Consider the following 20941-nt stretch of genomic DNA (forward strand, 5'->3'; position numbering starts at 1 on the left):
ATGCCCCAGGGAGAGGGCATCTCTGTGGAAGACAAAACACGAATTGATCGACATCAGTCAAGAAAGCCACAGTAAGCCAAACACCTGAATTCATCATTAACTGGGAAGCCATCAGAAGTGCAGTCCCCTTGCAGTTGTTCACGATGCCACAGTTCGGGCGTGTCGATCCATTCAACTCCATTTCAGACGGCTGGTCTCAGTATGTTGAGCGCCTAGTGTTCTTTTTTACCGCTAACAATATTGGGGGGAGGGAAAAAAGACGGCGATTCTTTTGTCCACATGCGGGAGCAAAATGTATGGGCTGATCCGCAGCCTCTTGTCAGCTAACACCCCCGACTCAAAGACTTTCGACAAGTTAATAAAAATTGTACAAAACCACCTGAGACCACAGCCCTCAGTAACTATGCAGCGCTTCAAGTTCAATTCAAGGAATAGGCTTCCAGGGGAGACAATAGCTGAATATGTTGCCGTTTTAACTGAACATTGCGAATTCAGAATTTCCATTAGGGATATGTTGAGAGACCGACTGATATACGGGATTGGAGATGATAATATTCAAAGGCGTTTGCTAGCCGAAGCTAATCTAGACTTCAATAAGGCATTAGAATTAGCCACAGCCATGGGGAGTGCTGTTAGAAATTCAGAAGCTATAAGAGATACACAAAGTGGCGCCATCCATCTGGCAGGACGAAATAGACCGGCAGCAAAGGGCACAAAAACATCGGACCCCACAGAAAGGTGGCAAATGCCTCCTATGTACAGATCAGTAAAAAATAGCAGTACTACAGTGAAAACCCACAAAATGCATCCAGGCATCCAGTGGGTGATCAATAATTCAAACATGTTGAATGCTTTTTCTGCTACCGCTGTGGTCACATAATGCGGCATTGCAGAGATTGGCTGAGACAGCATTTTAAAGCCAAAAGGAGAAATTGTGAAATATGTCATGTGGAAGAACCAGAAGAAATAGAATTAGGCATCCATTCATTATATAACCTGAAAGTGGGTAAAACCGAACCGATCCAAGTAGTCATTATAGTCAATGGACAACCCATTAAGATGGAAGTTGATACTGGAGCGTCGATGTCCATCAATGGAGAACACACATTCAGATACCCGAATAAAGGAACCCATCCTTTAAGATTGGAAGTTTTGGGCACTAAATGGAATACATACATGGATGAAGAAATAAGATCAAAAGGGACATCTCAAGTAAGGTGCAGTATGAGGAACAGTCTGCAAAATTACCCCTATTTGTAATGTCAGGCAGGGGACTGAGTCTCCTCGGAAGGAACTGGCTGGGAGAGATAAACCTTGAGGGCCCACTAAGTTCCCAATTAGAAACCAGAAGCATTACTGCAAGAAAAAATTGAGTGCATGAAGACCCAATGGGAGAAGCCCACAGAAGTGTTATACTGGGACAGAGTTTAAAGCTGAAGTTAGCATTCTTCAGAAAGGACATTCATGCACTACAATGATTCAATCAGCTCCCAATCTGTGCCACTGAAAAGATATGAAGAAGAAAGAGTTAAACCTGTCTCTGGCCGAGTTATGGAACAAATTAGCTGAGAAGGGGAAACGATATGAGATCCCCCCGGGAAACTATTAATGAGAATAGGAAAGAATTGAAAGAGCTGAAGAAGCAGCTGCGTAAAAGCCCTGAAGTTTTGAAACTAGAAGGCCCTGAGTTCTCAGAAGAGCTGTTGGAAAACCCAACTACTGAGCTCACTCACGTTCAGCTTGCACCTGAGTCTGGTCCAGCCAATAGCAAAATTAAAGCAAAGACCAAGACACAGATCAGTGCTACCAAGAAAAGGACACACAGGAAGAAAAAGAGGAATTATTGACAATCCTCAAAAAGAAAAACTTTTTTTTTCTCTCAGTGTTGCTTTGTGCTTGTTGTCATTTATCTGTTTCGGCTTGGAGGGGAGGGGCAGCAGGAGTGAATGTGACCACACTCGGAAGATGGTGAAATAATCCACTGAGGAAGCTAGTGGACAACTGTCCCCTGAAAATGAGGTCTTGGAAAAACCAGCCAAGGTTGTTCAACTGCAACGTTCAACACGTCCGAGAAAGCCTCCTGAGACACTTGATTTGTAAATAGTTATTACTGCTTAACTGTAAATGTAGAGCTGAAGGTGGTTGTGGGAACACGCAATGATTTAGTGCTCTGCCTTCTGTTGCAATAAACAATCACAGTTTATTCTTTTGTCGGTCTCTCTCCATTGTTGATAGCAAGCACCAACTAACAAGTGTATATGAAGGCGTACAATTCGAGTTTATTTGACTAATGAACTCATAGACTCAAGACATAAAAGGCTGTCTTTCAGATAAGACATTAAAAGCAAATCTTACTTGATAGTTGTAAGATTTTATGTTAAAAATCATGAGGGGTTTAGACAGAGCAGAGAGGGAGAACCTGTTACCTCTGGCAGAGGGTTCAAGAACCAGAAGACACACATTTAAAAGAGCCAAAGGCAACATGAGGAAACATTTATTTTTAGCAGCGAGTGATTGGGAGCTGGAATGTACTGCCTGAGAGGGTGTGGAAGCAGATTCAATCGGGGCCTTCACAAGGGAATTCAATAAACAACTGAAGATTTAAAAAAATCAATGTTACTGGAAAGGGTGGGGTAGTTGTACTCGCTGAGTTGGCATGACTCAACTGACCAACTGGCCTCCTTCTGTACTGTAACAATTCTATGATTCTATGAAGATACTCCTATGACACAATTCAAAGGAAAGCAAAGGGTTCTAATACTCTGAATATTCTGAATGTTTTTTATTTGCAAAAATATACTTTATTCATAAAATATCTAAAAGAACATTACAAAACATTTCAAAATGGCCATCACAGAAATTGCAATGATATTCAAATTATCTACATAGGTCATGTTGCACTCTGAGGTACTTCACTACAATAAAAGGAACATTACAGACATTTCAAAATGGTCATTACAGAAAGTGCAACAATATTCAAATTATCTACATAGATCATGTTGCATTCTGAGATGCTTCAATATAACTGTGATACATGTAATATTCACTGCATACATTCAATGTACATCAGCCCGAGGGGGTCTATACAATTCCCAGCCACTCAGTGCACTATGACTGAAAGGTCTTAAACAGCAGCCTTTCCCCATTGCCCCTCTGCAGCGGCTGCCCCAAGCTTTAGTGCATTCCTCAGCATGTAGTCCTGGACTTTGGAATCTGCCAGACTGCAACACTCGATCGGGGCCAACTCTTCGCACTGGAAGACCAATAAGCTTAGGGCAGACCAATGAGCATCTTTCACCAAGTTGATGATCCTACTCTTATGAATGTACCACAAATGAAGATGATCCACGCCTCCAGAGCAAGATTAACATGGAGGTTAATGGTTGCCAACACCCTCATAGGGCATGGTACCTGAAGAGAGAGGGATTATTGCAGACATTTATAATGTTGAATATTTTTGCAGTGTTATAATACTGAGTGTTATTGCAGGTAGTCATAATGCTAAGTATTATTGTAGGTAGTAATAATGCTGAGTATTATTGTAGGTTGTAATAATGCTGAGTATTATTTAGAACAGTAATAATGTTGAGTATTGTTACTATATATGCTGCAGTCCTGGGGCAGTATGTGGATGCTGAGGGCACTGGGATATGGTCACGTGGCGCTGGGGCTCCCACAATGCCGCGGGCCGGGGTTAAGATGGCGCCGCTGTGGCTCTCTCTCCGCTGTCGGCTTCACCTACAGAGGCGTCGGCTCGCCTTGCTGCTGCAGTCTGCCAGCTCGGTCCACGTCCTGAGGAGCCCCGGGCGTCCCGCCGACAAGCACCATCAGGTGAGCAGCCTTGAAGGGAGAATGGGCGGTGGCAGAGAGTGAAGGACGGTCAGTCATTGGGTGAGTGAGTGTGAACCCGACCGACAGCAGCAACAAGCTCCCCTCCAGCTCCCAGTGAGCACCAGCACCGGCCCACCCCCCCCACTCACCCCCGGCCCACCCCCCCCCCCCCACTCACCCCCCCCCCCCACTCACCCCCCCCCCCCCCCCCCCCCACTCACCCCCGGCCCACCCCTCACCCCCGCCCCCCCCCCCCCCCCACTCACCCCCGGCCCCCCCCCCCCCCCCACTCACCCCCGGCCCACCCCTCACCCCCAGCCCACCCCCCCACTCACCACCCCCAGGCAGGGCCACCTGGAGATCCAGGCTCATCCCCGTGCCTTAATCATTCCGAGGAGGCACTGACTGCGGGGTGAAACCGAAGTTACTTCCAGATTTGTCTATGTGCTTTCAGTCAGGTTTCTGTCCAGCAAGCTCCTCCCCCCCCCAGCTCCGGGCGAGGTTGGGAATTTCCACTCAAAGGCAAAGGAGATGGGGAAATCACAATGTGTTCGCATTGATTATCAAGCCATCAACATGCTTTATGATGTGTGGAATATTTCCTTTAAAATAAATCCCTTTTTAGCCTCTCTCTCTCTCAAAAATGAAAAGAACGTGTTTAAAATGTGTGCCGTATTTCCAGATTGTGCGAAGTGCCGTATATTGTGGGAGAGAGTTGGCCAAGTTTTGAGATGAGATTAGCCGCAACTACAGCTTCCGACAGTTGTCATCTGAAAGGGGAAAGCCATAATTAAGTGGCTGTAATCTGGTTCATTTTATCTAATAAAATCCTACTTTTGGTACTGATCTTCCTAGCAGATACTTTGCTGTGTTTAGTCCAATAATTTGCTGCCTTGAACATTTATTTTTGTTTAGTCCTGATGGCTGAGCAAATGGGTTGCCCCATTGGTTGGACTGACTGCTTGTTAGCTCCGAGGAACGATGTTGCATTTGTGCAAAGCACCCAGTGGTAGATAATTTATGTATGACTGGTTATTAATCTCGAAAACAGATGGAGCTGTGTATGTCTTGATAATTTCGCCCTGTCCCAATTTGAATGTTTCCCATTGTGGGACAAAGGTTAACTATGGTGGATTGCAAAGATGATAAGTTAGGACATTTTTCTGTTGCTCTCCATGGGTGCTAGTATTTTGTGAACACAGTAAAATATGTCACTGATATTGTAACTTGAGAGTTAACCATAAAAGGATAATGTATTTTCCTTCAAATTTGCTTAGAGTAGTTTTGTTATAAAAGCTTTTTACAAAGTGTAGGTCCACCTTTTCTCCTGGAGCAGTCTTATTTTTATGAAATTTGCACCATTTCCTGTTTTCCCCAAACTTGTTGGAAGATGTGCAGCACTTGCAAAACTGTTGGAAAATATGTACCCGGTTGGATATAGGTGTTTTGAACAAGATATCCCAAGTATTTCCAAAGAAGAAAATATGTTTGTGCGAGGGAACTATCATGTTTGTGAACAGTTTACTGTTCTGGGTTACTAGATGGAGAATGAGTTACAATGACATCTGATCTAAGGATACAGATTGTCTCAAACAATAGGCAGACCAAATTGGCTTTCTGGCCACCTTTTGATTAGACCACTAATATTAGATTACATTGGTCGAAATATTCCAGAATTCACTGGATTCCGAGAGAGTTCCAACGGATTGGAAAACCGCTAATGTGCTGCCCCTGTTCAAGAAGGGAGGGAGACAAAAAGCAGGAAACTATAGGCCAGTCAGCCTAACATCTGTTGTCGGGAAAATGCTAGAATCCATTATTAAGGAAGGAATAGGACATTTAGAAAAGCTTAATGCGATCGAACAGAATCAACATGGTTTTGTGAAAGGAAAATCATGTTTGACAAATTTGCTAGAGTTCTTTGAGGATATAACAAGCAGAGTTGATAAAGGGGAACTGATAGATGTATTGTATTTGGATTTCCAGAATGCATTTGAAAAGGTTATTGCACAAAATAGGAGCCCATGGTATTGGGGGTAATGTATTAGAATGAATTGAGGATTGATTAACACACGGAAGGTAGAGTTGGGATTAATGGGTCTTTTTCAGGTTGGAAAGACATAACTAGTGGGTTGCCACAAGGATCAGTCCTAGGACCTCAATTATTTACTATCTATATTAATGACTTGGAGGAGGGGGCAGAGTGTAATGTATCCAAATTTGCTGACAAGACAAAAATAGGTGGGAGGGCATGTTGTGTTTGGGAAAACAGTCCATCAGGTCCTGGCGACTTGTCAGCTTTTGGTTCTAATAGTTTTCTCAGTACACTTTTTCCCTGGTGATTGTAATTGTTTTAAGGCTCCCCCTCCATTTAATCTCTTGATTTACAAGTATTTCTGGGATTTTATTTGTCTCCTGCAGTGAAGACAAACACAAAATACCTATTTGATGCTTCCACCATTTCCTTATTTCCCATTATTAATTCCCCAGACTTGGGCTCTCTTTCCCTCTAGAGGACCCATGCTCACTTTAGTTCTTTAAGTATTTGTAGAAACTCTTGCTATCTGTTTTTATATTTCTAGCTAGCTTTCTCTCAGGCTCTAATTTCTCCCTCGTTAATTTTTTAGCCATTCTTTGGTTTTTAAATTCTGCCCAACCTTCTGACCTACCACTAATCTTTGCGGAATTGTATGCTTTTTCTTTCAATTTGTTGCTATCTTTAACTCCCTTAGTTACCCATGGATGGTGCATTTGCCTCCTAGATTCTTTATTTTTCATTGCATAACATTCAGCAAAGATACATTTCGATATCTCCTTAAATGTCTGCCACTGCATTTCTACTGACCTTAACTTATTTTTCCACTTCACCTTAGCCAGCTCCATCTTCATACTCTAGTAATTGTTTTAAGTTTCACACACCAATTTTAGACCCACTCTCCTCTTCCTCAAATTGAATGCAAAATTCAATCATGTTATGATTGAAAGGGCACCTTTACCTTGAGATCATTAATTAATCCTGCCTCATTGCACGCTATCAGATCTAGAATAGCCTGCTCTCTGGTTGGCTGCAGAACTTGCTGCTCTAAGAAATTGTCCCAAAAACACTCAACTCACCTTCCAGGCTATCTTTACCAACCTGTTTCTGCCAATCTATATGTAGATTTAAAATCATGATTGAAAAGAGGCCTCCATTATTTCTTTCTGTATACCCCATTCTACAGCGTTGTTGCTGTTAGGAAGCCTATAAACTACTCCCACAATTGCTGTTTCTTATATTTGCCCAAACTATTTCTATATCTTGATCTTTAGAATGAAGGCCATCTCTCACTCTTGTACTGTCATCCTTAATTAACAGAGCTACCCCACCACCCTTCCTAACTTGCTGTCCTTTTGAAATGTTATGTACCCTTGAATATTCAAGCCCCAGCTTTGGTCACCTTACACTCATGTCTCTGTAATGCCTATCAGGTCATACATATTTATTTCTATTTGAGCTGACAATTCATCTGTTTTTTGTTATGGCATTCAAATGCAAAGCCTTTTTAAATCTGTCTTTTTACTATTTTTGCAGCCTTACCTGCTGTTGCACTCAAGTTTGTACACTCCGTCCCTTCCTGCCACACTTTCCCTTCCTGTCATGTTCTGATTGTCATTACCCTGCTTATTGCCTGCCTTTTCTCTTTAGTTTACCACATCTTCCCTCACATGATTTGCCTCCCCATCCCATCTCATCTCCACCGCCCCCCCAAGGCACCGGCAGGCAACACAACCATCTGGGCTTTTGTTCTCGGCTACAGAGAACTGTCCATTCCCCTCATGATATTGTTCCCTGATACCACTACATTCCTGTTTACTCCCCCTGCTTGAATGGCTCCCTGTACCATGGTCAGTTCATTCATCCACCACACAGTCTCTGCTCTCACCCATACAAGCTTTAAAAGAACCTCAAACCTGTTGGACAATTGCAAAGGCTGAGGCTTCTCCACTTCTACCTTCTGGGTCCCCATACCTGCCTCACTCAGTCACACTCTCCTGTCCCTAACCATGCACCAGATCAGAAGACCCCCATCTAACGGGTGTGACTGCCTCCTGAAACCATGTAACTCCCCCCCACGTTAATCACTAGCAATGCTTCCAGGAATTGATTAACATAGACTGGCCATTTTAATTGACAGAGAGGTGGCACATTAAAAAAAACTGTACTGTTGACAACTGTTTGCATTCAGTGGTTTGTAAATCTCCTAGTCTGGCAACGCATGCTTTGATGCTGCCATATCATGGTTAAGATACAGGCATGTGACATGATGCATGAGAAGTTTTTTAACAAAGCACCTAATGACTGTATTTAACGTCGATGTTTGAGTTATAATTGATGAAACTTGACTATAACGTGCACATTAATGGTTTTTAATGTGTAAATAAGTTAATGTTTATGCTTTGAAATGAGAATTTTTGTTCCTATATTTTGGGTGAGTAGAACATTCAGAATTTTATGTGTAATATGTACCTTGTGAAAGTGTACTTTTTGAAACCACTTTTGTTCTCCTACTTCATCTATACACTGCTGCTCGGTGACATTGTCTAAAAGCACATCATTAGTTTTCACATGTGCGACGACAGCACCCAGCTCTATATCACCACCACCACTCTTGACTTCTCCACTGTTGCTAAATTATCATACTGCTTATCCAGTACTGGATGAGTAGAAATGTCCTCCAAATAAATATTGGGAAGACTGAAGCCATTGTTCATCCAACGTCTCTTCCCTAGCTGTCAACTTCACCCCTCTCCCTGGAAACAGTCTGAGATTAAGTCAGCCTGTTTGCAACCTTAGTGTCACTTTTGATATTGATGAGCTTCCAACCTCTTTCGTGCCATCACTAACACCACCTTTTTCCATTTGTGTAACTTTGCCTCTGTCTCATTCATGTATTATGGTCAGGCAAGGAGGAGTCAAAAGGCTCCCCTCTTTTCCCTTTTCTCATTTGACTGCAACAGGATTTTTTGAAAAGGGCATACTTGATAAGTCATTGAGTGTTTAACAGTTGATGTGCTGTGATCATAAAAGAACCAAAGAAAAAGGCTAGCTTAATTATACGTAAACTGATCTTAGCAAAATAATAAAATACACTCCAGCTTTCACGCACGCATTCAAAAGTTCGTTTAGATACACCAATAGATTCAATTAGGGAAGGATGGATTTGTCAATTTGAGTTCGGAGAAATAAAGGGAATATGCAGTCTGGTGCCTCAGTTGACTTCAAGCTGCATTTGGTGGTTTGTGACTTTCTTTCGGCGATCCCAGTGCTTCTGATTGAAAGATGTAGACGGCTAATTTGGCTTTTCACCTGGAAGCGGTAGTGTTGGGATGAATTCTTTTAAGTCTCTATTTGCAGCAGCAGTCTCCCTGGATGATCATGGTGAACCGGGTTTGAAACTTGCAAGGTGGGTTATAGAGAGAGGGAGGAATGAGGGATCCCACATGGGTCATCTCTCATCAGTCTCTCAGTTGCTTGTGTCCTCTTGCTGCAATGAAAGCAGAAGTTGAAACATACAAAGGATGGGCATGTCACATGGCTGTCACCCAGTGATCAAACATGTTTGTGACGAGTGTATTTCCCTTGTAACTTAATCATTTCATGCCTGGGAATTCTCTTGAATATCCCAGATGATTGCCTTGATACCTTGCTAATGGGGACAGGATATATGCCTCACTCATTATTCTCCTGAGGTCATTGTCCTTGATGGGCCTTTGCAGATCCAGTGTCTCCATCTCAGTGGGTTGCAATGTAGAGAGTGCAGTGATGTAAATTACAGTAGCCAACTTTGCTGCAAGCTCAAGTCACACCTTTAAGTTTGTGTTTTTAAAAGTCTCTGTTTTTAAGAGTTCAGTTTGGTTTCCCAGCCAGTGGATTAAAAAATCATATTTGGCATAGAGCGTGTTTTTGTGACACATGCCTTTGTTACCTTTAAACTCGGCCATTCCAACACACTCCTTGCTGGTCTCCCACATTCTACCCTCCTTAAACTTAAGATCAACTGCTGCCTGTGTCTTAACCCATTCCCTTATCAACCTGGCGTTTGCAGACCTGCTTTGGCTCCCAGTCAAGCAAAGACTTGACTTTTAAATTCTCATTTATGTTTTCAAATCCTTCCAGGGCCTTTCCCCACTAACTTTGTAATCTCCAGCCCTACAGCCCTGAGATATCGGAACTTCTCTAGGGATGCATAAGAAGCCAATTTTAATTGCTCCACCATTGGTGGCCGTGACTTCAGTTGGGCCAAGGAGTTCCCACAATACAACTCTCCGCCTCTCTACTTTGCTTTCCTCTTTTGAGACACTCCTTAAAGCCTACCTCTTTGTCCAGGCCTTTGGTCGTCTGACGTAATATCTCTTTATGTGGCTCGGTGTCATATTTTGTTTTATAATGCTCCTGTGAAGTGCCTTGGGATGTTTCATTGCTTTAAAGGCATTTTGTAAACGTAACTTTTTTTTTGCTATTCTACCTTTCAATTTATCTGGTCATTATCATTTTCCTGTTTGTGGGAGTTTGCAGTGTTCAAATTGGCTATTGTGTTTCTACATTAGAACCATGACTACACTTTAAACGTACATTCATGGTTGTAAAGTGCTTTGAGGCGTCCAGTAGTTGTGAAAAGCAAGATAATAAATGCAAGTTGCAAGTTTTTGTTTGTATTTTCCTGTAACATTTTTCTATTCATTCCCATATTTATCAGTTGGTGAACTAGTGTTTCCTGTGCAAATAAATGTGGGAGATTTTAATTTAATCAGATGGCAATGTGTCTGATCATTTTATTACATCGGTGTGAAATTTTAATGTGAGAATTGAGCTTTATGAATATCCCTGTAGTAAATGTGCTAGGATGTGTTTGGAGGACAGATATCTTCAGGAAGGAAACTAGCTACAATCAAATAAAACACAAAGATAATGAAAACAGAAAACGTTGGGAATGCCCAGGTCAGGCAGTATTCATGGAGAAAGAGAAAGTTATCATTTAAGGTCAATGACCTTTCATTAGAGCACAGGGATGGTCGGTTGTAATGCTCTGGCATTCCTGGCAATGTCCAACATCTGCATTAGGATTTTTCTGGCAACTTGAATTAGATTGAATCGATATGATACTCCTCGAGGCAGGATGGGTATATAGAAATGCAGCCAATTTGTTGTACATTTAGATGCACAAGGTACCAGCTGATAGATATTTTGGACTTTCACAGGTCCAGGAGCTGCTTATGCTAGTAATTGGCTGTAAAGATAGGTCTGCAATGCCCTAAGTGTTTTGAACCCTTTTAGTGGCTTAAATCAAAAATCTAAGCGTTAATATAATATCACTGGCCTCCGCATTATATTTTCTGGGCACAGACAGCATTCAATGTCTTGCTGGATAGTACAAAATAACATTGCTAGTTTGAAAGCTACATCATTCAACTTTGTTTAAACAGGCTTCAATTTCATTTACTTTTTTTTTGAGCAGATGATGGTTGAAATGTTCTCATTCAATGCCTAAGCACCTGTATCAATATAATCCATTTGACTTGGTGTCTGCCATTTTGAACTAGCTGTTTCATCATGGTTTTTTCAACATTGGGAGACAATTTTAATGTAAAGTTTTTCACTGTTGCTGGGTCAAAATCCTGGAACTCCCTCCCTAACGGCACTGTGGGTGTACCTACACCACATGGACTGCAGTGGTTCAAGAAGGCAGCTCACCATCACCTTCTCGAGGACAATTAGGGATAGGCAATAGATGCTGGCCTATCCAGTAATGCCCACATCCCATGAATGGTTAAAAAATAATAATTAAAGGCAGTATTTAAACATTACAGTCAAATTTGTTTGAATTTCCATTTCACTTTTCCATTAGTACACATCTATAAATTCAGACTTCTAACAAAGCCACAATTTTGTTTTTGATTTAGGCTCTCTGCCCTCTAGATTGGGATGCATTTTTACCCCAGCTAAGAGTCTGTATTGAGAAAAATGCATTTCTTGCTTGCACAGCTGCCATCACTGAAGCTTCACAATCTACTGATAGGAATTAAGTTTCTGGTATTGGCAGATTTGTTCTTCTCAGCTATTTAAAAAAATTAGATATTTACTTAGTGGAAATAATCACTAAGCCAACTTTGACACACCAGGACTCTGAACTTTAAACTCTGGCGATGCTTGATTGAAAGTACTGGAAATTCCACGTCATTAAATTTGAGGCATTGTCTGGCTTCACTTAGGTTCTTGACTACAGAATTCCTTCTGTTAAAGGAAGACTTGCATTTCTGTTGTGCCTTTCACGACCATAGGACATCTTTGGACATTTTACAGCCAATGAAGTACCTTTGAAGTGTAGTCATTTACAGAGTAAGATCTTGCTACATAGGCAGTTCCTGTCATATAATTTTTGTAGGTATCTGCATCTTCTCACACCCCTGGCTTTCTAACATCCCTATCACCCTTAAACAAATGCCTGGATAACACATGTATCTAAACTATCCATACTGACTAAATTACTTGCCTTTCAATCATTCCAGGACTAGATTGTACTGCTCTGCCCTTTTAGTAGGTCCTCAATTTTATTTTAAATTTAAAATTGCTTATTAAATTTTAAATGCAGCCATCTGCCTTATTCTTGATTTAACCCTGTGGGAAGCTATCTTTCTGGTTGGTTTTCCAACCAACTTTGTGTGTACCTGCTGGCTCCTAAATGTTTTGCAGCCTCCCTTCGCTAGATTCAGACTTCCAGTCCTGCTACATTCTTAATAGTTTTAGCTACATTTTGCTCTTCAAGGCCTGGCCCTTACTTCTGATTCCCAAAGACTTGCATTTAAACAGCACTTTTAATGACCACAGGACATCTCAAAGTGCTTTACAGCCACTGAACTACTTTTTGAAGTGTAGTCACTGTTGTAATGTAGGAAATGCGGTGGCCAATATGCAGACAGCAAATACCCACAAACAGCAATGTGATAATGACTAGCTAATCAATTTTAGTGATAATTGAGAAGTAAATATGGGTCAGGACACGGGATAACACCCTATTTGAAATAGTGCCATGGGAAGTTTTTTAGAGCAATTTCTGACAGTTTTAGTTACTTTTCAAACTCAGGCTGCTGCCTCTTGTTCTGAAATCTAAATTCTGCCCAAGAAGATTACCCAGTAGCTGTGGAAGAAGCAGGCCACAGTATGAGTTTACTTTGCTACCTACCCCAAATGTTTTGACTAGCTGCTGTCTCTTCTGGGCTGACTGAGCCTACCACTTTAGGATTCAATGGTCAATGCAGTCTGGCCCTGCACAATGTATTGTGCAGTACGTGCATAATAGCTCCTCTTTAAAAATAGCATGTGACTAAATCACTCAGCAATGCTACGATACATCTGACATTATTATGTAGATTAGACGTAGTGTTCAAAGAGAAAAATCAAACTGAGGGTAAAGCTGAGGAAGATTTATAAAGCTGTGTTCTCTGCCTGTGTTCTGATTTATCTATTCTGTATTGTAGCATTGGCCTTTTTAAATCTATGCTCTATTATATACTTTAGCACCGTGCATCTTGTTCAAAAGTTGTGCTTGTGTATTGCTTGCTTTTTATAGTTGTAGCCAATTGCCCATTGGTGTTGCCAAATCCATTGTTTACTGTAGAAGACAAAATACAATTCCAATTGGAAAAATATAGGTGCTTTAACTTACAAAATGGAATGGTATACTTCCATAAGATCTCTCGCATTCAGTTGCGCTACAATAAGTTTCTGTTCACCCTTATTAGCCTGCTAGATACTGTAATAACATTGCTATTTGATTTTTCATATGGCTTTTCTGGCAAGTATTACTACCATTGCTTAATTTGAGTGATATTTAGCTGATTAATTTTCTGGCTGGTAAATACAAAGCTGAATCTCTTTTACTAATGATTTTTGGGAACATTTGGGGTAGCAATAAGATTTGGTTTAATCGTTTCTATGTATGTAAAGTATTGATTCTCCTTTTGTGTTGCTCTTTAGGCTTTGCCGACATATTTAAGATATGGGACTTTGCAAAATTTGGGAGGAGAAACTGGAAGGCACATATTGGAGGCTGCAAAGGTTGGATTTTACTGTTCTTTTATATCCAGTTACTCATAGAAAGAATATTGTATGACTGGTTATTTTAAATGGATGTGATTGACCAGCAATGACGAGTAGCCTTTTAGAGAATTGATGAGTTTATATTTTTGGAAGTAAATTTTGCCCATTTAGTTACCTAATAAGATTTTTGGGGCACTTTTCTCCTCATAATACTTAATTTAGTTGCTGGCTGTCTGCAACGTACAAAATTTTTATACGTGGAATGATGAGACTCCCTATGCAATTTTCTTTCTTTTCCAATTACTTCTCATCATGCCATACACCATTCAACTAAGACAGTAACTCAAATAACTTGCTTGCAGAACTCCATCAGGTTTTACTTATATTGGCCAACAAGGAGAAATGCGAGCGCAATCTGGGCTAATGATAAAATAGTATGGCCATTGAGCCTGCACTGGTTCTTTCAAAGAGCAATCCAGTTGGTCCCATTTTTTCCCACTCTTTTCCCAAATATCTCAATATTTTGTCCTTCAAATATTTATCCAGTTCCTTCTTTGAAAGCTGCTGTTGAATCAGCATTCAGCACCCTATCAGTGCATTACAAATTCTAACCACTCGTTGCTTGAAAAAGAAATTCCTCATGTCACCTCTAATTCCATTGTCAAATCACCTTGATGCTTTTCTATTTTTTTTTCTCTCCTCTACAAAAATCAGTATCTCTTCTCAGTTTGGCTGAGATTTGAGAAAGGGGTATTGTGGACAGTTCATGAGCAGAATCTCTCATCCCTTGAGGAATTGGCCTTAATGCTGGGGATAAACCTCAGAACCCATAAACCAAACCTTGTCACTTTATCTTATTTTCATTTTGTGTGACTAATGCTATTAATTCACCTTTTACAATGTTCCTTAACAGCTCCATGGATAAGTGCTCTGCGTAATATTGAACTGCACAGAATGGGAAGGTCCCAGTCAACTGAGTTGATTGAATTTAAGTGAGGCAGTGGTGCACGTGTTGCAATTGGCTTCAGTGATTAATACTTTAGGTTTGCATGTTTTGAATGGCTTGGATGAAGTCCTGAAGGACTGGCAGGATTTGCAGATATTGTACTTAAGTGTGATTCAGTTCCATCAAAAGAAGGGAAGGAAATATGCAGGAAAGACACAAAAGACAATATCTTAGTTTTATTCTGTTCAACGTTGCAAAATACAGACTATTGGAATTCTTTTGCCTAACTGCTTGTGTGTCAAGCGATCCACCATGTCAAAGCCACCAAGATTTAATCTGTAGATTTGATATAAATTTATGGCAATCATTGCAGTATGTTGCATGAAACATTTTCAGGAAAAAGGGATTCGATTTGCAGTTTTCACTAGTTGACCTTTAAAATTAATAAACTACTAGAATTTGTTCAGAGGGCAACGCATATATTTCTAATTGTAGCAAGGAATAATGTCTCAGTGTAATCGGAGGATAGTAGTCTGAGGCTGAGTAGCCACAAATATAAGGAAGACTTAAAGGTGTTTATTAATTCTCAAATCTTAGTGACTAGCTCAGAATTAATTGTGTGAATAACTTGCTGGGAAATTGTTATAATTTTCAATACTATAAATTAGTCTTTAATCAAAAGCCTATATACAGGTTTAGATTACTGCTGCCAAAAAGTTACCTGATGGGCAAATATGCAATGCTTTCCTTGTCTTATAATTGTGTTCTCTGATCTTTACAAATAAAGTCAAATTTTGTCTCTTTGCCCTTCAAAAAATAAACCCGCTCCCAGTTTTTCAATTTTTAAAACCAATTTTGAGCTGTTGCAATTGTTGAAATCACTTATGACTCAGCAATGCTCAGAAACATGGGGTCTATTTATCCCTTGTTTTTCTGTTCTTTCCCATCCTCCATCCAGCCACCCATACTATGGGTTGTACCTAATTTGGAGGCCATGAGTAATGAGATGAATTCATCCCCAGGATATTAATCCTGGTAGCTCAGAACAGCATTGACAAAGATTAAACTACTCGCCCTCCTCTGGGCTGTAAATGCTTTGAGCAGGGGGGAACTGGACAGGAGGCAGTGATTTCTAACCTCAATATTTTATAGCCATTCTAAACGTATAATGTGCTGCCAGTGTTGATGCTGGAGGGCGCCACAGTCACGCTCATTGCAGTAAGAAAACATGGGTGCTGCCTCTGTCTTGCCCTCCTGCTACTTTCTCACCTTCCCTCTAATAGATTTTAACAGAACTTGCCATCTGTTAAGCTTCTATACTCATTGCATTTTCCTTTTTTTAAAAAAGGGAGCTGGAATGAAGTGCTTTTCTTGTGAGTGCTGCTCATGCATAATTTAAACAAGTTCATTTTCACTTTTTTTTCCTGACTTGTTTTACTACAAGATGAGCTAATGAGAATCTAATTCCTATTGAAATCACATTCGGGGAGGGTGAAACAGTGGTTGGGAGGTAGGGTGGTGATGTTTGACCTTATTTTTCCTGCTTTTGTGGTTGTTTGCTTTTCCCTTCCATTGGTTAAACAGTCCTGCTCATCAGTGAGCAAGGTTTGAAAAACAGGAGCTTTGCATGCTTACACTTGAATGTTTTGGCTGTAGATTTGAATGTAAATGAGATGCAAGTTGTTTTGTAAGTCTGGTTTCCAGTGTGTAGCATCATCGATGATTTTGTTTTTAAAAGTACTTCAAGACAGAAGTCATAAGTTTTCTACTGTTATCTAATTTTGTGACTTGTGTCTTTACATGTTGTAACATCTTGGTCTGTATAACTGTTTTGTTTTTGTTTTAGGGACCCCAGTGGTGGCAGTTGATGGGTAAAAGGACAGGCTGGCATGGACATGCTGGTGGAGGCCTTCATACCGACCCCAAAAATGTAACTGTTGTGTATTTGTGGTTGAGTGTAAACTCTGAATGCAATTTTATTTTCAAACCTGATGTCTTAAGTCTTACCTGAAAGAGGGATTGTTTTCATGAAAGAATGTTTGGTGTGTAATTTACATCCTTATAAACATGTTCAATTTTGTTTAATAATGCTTCTGTGAAGCAACTTTTACCATGTTAAAGGTGCTATATAAATGCAAACAGTTACCAAATAATTTTTCTTGAAATCAGTGATCCTTAAAAGCACAGATTTTATAGATGAAATAGGAGTGTAATTTGTGAATTAGCCCAAATGAGAGGGAGGGCAGCAAATAAGAAATAGGATTTTAATTATAAAATTGTTTGCTGTCAAAAATTGATTTGTTTTGCAAACAAATGCAGTGCTTTTATTTGCAAGGAAGGCTATCCTAAAAACCTGTAAGCGGGTAGGGGAGGCAGCTTGTGCACCTAAACATTTTTCATTGTAAAAGCCTAACTCTAGCATTACCCGAGTTACTGGCAAATCAGTTGGATTTGGTTTCTCACAAATTGGATAAGACAACTTAAGGTACATAGAATCATGGAATGTTTATGGCACTGAAAGAGGCCACTTAGCCCATCATGCCTGTGCCGACCAAAAACTAGGCACCCAGCCTAATCCCACTTTCTAGCATTTGGCCCTTATCCCTGCAGGTTGCGGCATTTGAGGTGCATATCCAGATACCTTTTAAATGAATTGAGGATTTCTGCCTCTACTATCCTTGTGGGCTGAGAGTTCAAGACCCCCACAACCCTCTGGGTGAAAAAGATTTTCCTCATCTCCCCTCAAATCTTTCTACCAATCACTTTAAATCTATGCCCCCTTGTCACTACCACTCTGCTAAAGTAATTAGGCCCTTCCCATCTCTCTATCTATGCCCCTCACAATTTTGTACATCTCAATCGACCCTCCCCTCTCCTCTCTTCCCAGGAGAAGAACCCCAGCCTATGCAATCTTTCCTCATAGCTGCAATTTTCCAGTCCTGCCAGCATCCTTGTAAATCTCCTCTGAACCCCCTCTAATGCAATTTCATCCTTTTCTGTAATGAGGTGACCAGAACTGCACACATGACTCAAGTTATGGCGCAACTAATGTTTTATATAGATCCACCATAACCTCCCTGCTCTTATTAGCTGAGGCATAGAATATGAAAGGAGTCCATATGCTGCCTTAACCACCTTATTAACCTGTCCTGTTACCTTCGGGGATCTGTGGATGTTCACTCCAAGGCACCTTCTCTACACCTCTCAGTACCCTCCCATTTATTGTGTAATCTTTTGCCTTGTTTGACCTCCCAAATGCATCAGCTGACACTTTCTGGGGTTGAATTCCATTTCCCACTTTCCTGCCCACCTGACCAGTCCATTGCTACCTTCCTGCATGTTGATATACAACTGTTGTTTTGTTGTTCAGACTTACAATTCCTTATATCTTGTATTTCTGATCTTCCTAAGTGAGTAATTTTATCCTTTTATTGTGGCCATTGAAGCCTACCCATGAGTGTTAGGCTAGTATCCAGTTTGTTTTCTTCATTCTTAAATAGAGGCATTATATTTGTAATCTTTCAGTCCTCTGGTACAGCATTTCTTTCCAAGGATATCTGAAAGACTTTTTAAAAAAAAATTCAGGATTCGGAGTTGAGTTTTATCAACATTTTCAGCAGTACTTCCTTATCTATAATTATTCTATGTAATTATTTCAGTTCCCCTATGTATCCTTCAATTCACACTAAGGCATGCTTCTGTGAAAACCATGAAAAACCACTTGCTACCATCATCCTCCATTAGATTCTTCTTTTGTTTCTCAATTATCATGTTATCGTTTTTAACCACTTAACTTTGTGTTGATAAAATCCTGTCCAATTTCCCTTTTATATTCCTTCCCAGTCTTTCTTCATGCTCCCCATAGCCTTTCTAATCTTTTGCTTCCTCTTTTATATTTTCTATTTATATTAATAGAAATATATTATATTAATCTTACAGTTAATATTGCAATTCACCACCCCCTGCAAATCTTTTCATGTGTATTTATCTAGCTTGCTCTGAGTGTTACCATGGAAGATCTGTTCACTTAACACACATCAAAAATTCTGGAAAGTGATAGTTCCAAAAAGCTAGTTTTTAAAATTGGAAAGAGCGTATTTGCAAGTGTTCAATATATTAAACTAACTTAATGGCCTTGATTTCATGGTCAGTGGCTAAGCAGCAGTGCTAGTGGCTGCCCTTGAAGAAAACTGTCTACGAAGATCTTATGATCTTTGGCATGGATTTCCCCTTTCCGAGTGCAAGTCTCAATTTGGCACCAAGTCTGGGGATCTCCAGGTGTCCAGCAACTGTGGTGTCATCAAGTGAGGGGATGGTAAGCAGGCAATCACATTAAAGTATTGTCACACAGGAAACCAAGAAGTAAAAACCACTGAATTTCTCATTTTAATCAATTTTAGAGAGTAAGATAAGTGATTGGGATAAACACATGGGATTAAAGGAATAGCTTCAAACTTTTTTTTAAAAAAACGCATTTTAAAAATATTCTTTTTATCAAAATAGAGAAATTTGACATTCCACAAGTATAAGATTAGGTTTTCAGGGGCGGGGATTGTTCAGCAGTAATTATGAACTTGGCACACTATTAAACATCCAATTACACCCCATTCAACAAGGCGTAACTTGTTCAAGGGCTTTTATCCTCAAAACTAATAGCATGAAAGTACAACTTTTGTCAGCTCAGTGATTTCTACTCCATTGCAGTATGTGCAACATCAACAGCACACCTTGTGGGGGAAAAATAGAATCACTGACAGTTACTCCTGGGTTTCTGTGTTTAACTGAATGTGTGCAGACTCCTGAGGTTCCTGTCAGTTTGAGAAGTAATGACAGGGAACACTGACATTTGTTATTACTACTGCAAAACCTGGGCCATTGTTAGTATTGCTGCATGTTATTTTTAAGCCTGTTAGTTCTTAAACTTCTGCCATTTCATGCAGAAGATGGTAAATAGTCACTGTGCAAATATAGAAAATTTTTACATTGTGATGTTTTTAGCAAAGCTATCTCAAGTTTTATTTTAATGATTAAAAAGTACTGCCATCTCTTGATATCCTAGTATTTTAAAGATGCTGCCTCATCCTTAGATTCCCTTTTAAAAAGTTGTATAACTGGAAAGAATTTTTAAACATTACGTTCAATCCATTTCTGAATTTTTAAAATCTTATTGTACTGTAACGTTAACTGGAAGACTCGCTGAGCCCAACTATTAGCTAAATTTATAATGGTGCGATTCTATACTAGAAAGATGACTCAGCACTGCTGTTTGTTAAATAAGATAATTTAGATTGTCAACTCAGTAACCTTTGCAAACCGGAAATACTCATGATGTCATTAGCACTTGCTGTTTACAAATATGTTATTAAAGTTTGAAAGTGCACTCATTTTGTAAAATTTATCTTTCAGTTCAAAGATGTTGATACAGGAAACATCCTCAAGGCCATGTTTACATATGTTTGGCCAAAGGATAGGCCTGATCTCCGTGCCAGGGTGGCTGTATCTCTTGGCCTTTTAGGTGGTGCAAAGGTCAGTCATTTGTGTCCACGTTTTAAGGATATGCTGCGTTTGTAACTTTTTTATTGTGCCATCCAGTATGTTTTTGTTTTTATTTTTATTTTAGTAATCGGACATAGGAAAATGCTTGATCTTATATTTTACGTTGGTTTAAACTGAGAGAATTTAGTCTCGTTGTTAGCAAGGGAGCCATGATGAGGCTCATTTTGCACAAGGTTGTTTTATGCATTAGTGGAGTTGTTTTAAACAATGAAGTGATTTTAAAGTATAACTCCATTTCTACAACCAAGTAAATGATGCTCACTTCGCAATCTTGCTGTTTGCATTTGATCAACTTTGTATTATAAGAATCTAGTGAATGGGTAGGGTGATATGAGTGAAGGATATTAACTTCCCAACTATTGTGTCAGGTTGGGAGTTCAAAATGGAAATAGTAACTTATGAAAATGAAGTCTAAAGAAATGGAGGGGTTTAAATTAAATGCTAATTTTGGTCATATGGTTTCTCGGTCAGAAAAATAACTCCAGGTGGGGGAAATTGTGTTGCTTCCGTTTTCCTGCGGAAGGTTTTGC

At 40.0% G+C, this 20941-nt stretch overlaps 1 protein-coding gene across 1 annotated transcript in view; it reads left to right on the forward strand.

Annotated features, from left to right (window-relative positions):
- The first annotated feature begins 3663 nt into the window (after positions 1-3663).
- abcb7 (ATP-binding cassette, sub-family B (MDR/TAP), member 7) overlaps positions 3664-20941 on the forward strand; it is a 56569-nt gene continuing 39291 nt past the window's right edge. Inside the window, exons 1-4 of the mRNA XM_078547558.1 lie at positions 3664-3831; positions 13847-13927; positions 16702-16785; positions 20262-20381. Coding sequence (XP_078403684.1) covers positions 3679-3831; positions 13847-13927; positions 16702-16785; positions 20262-20381 — 438 coding nt within the window. The 5' untranslated portion in view covers positions 3664-3678. The remainder of the gene's footprint in view (positions 3832-13846; positions 13928-16701; positions 16786-20261; positions 20382-20941) is intronic.

The sequence above is a fragment of the Cetorhinus maximus genome, chromosome 8 (assembly GCF_964194155.1).
Source record: "Cetorhinus maximus chromosome 8, sCetMax3.hap1.1, whole genome shotgun sequence".
NCBI classification, from domain to species: domain Eukaryota; kingdom Metazoa; phylum Chordata; class Chondrichthyes; order Lamniformes; family Cetorhinidae; genus Cetorhinus; species Cetorhinus maximus.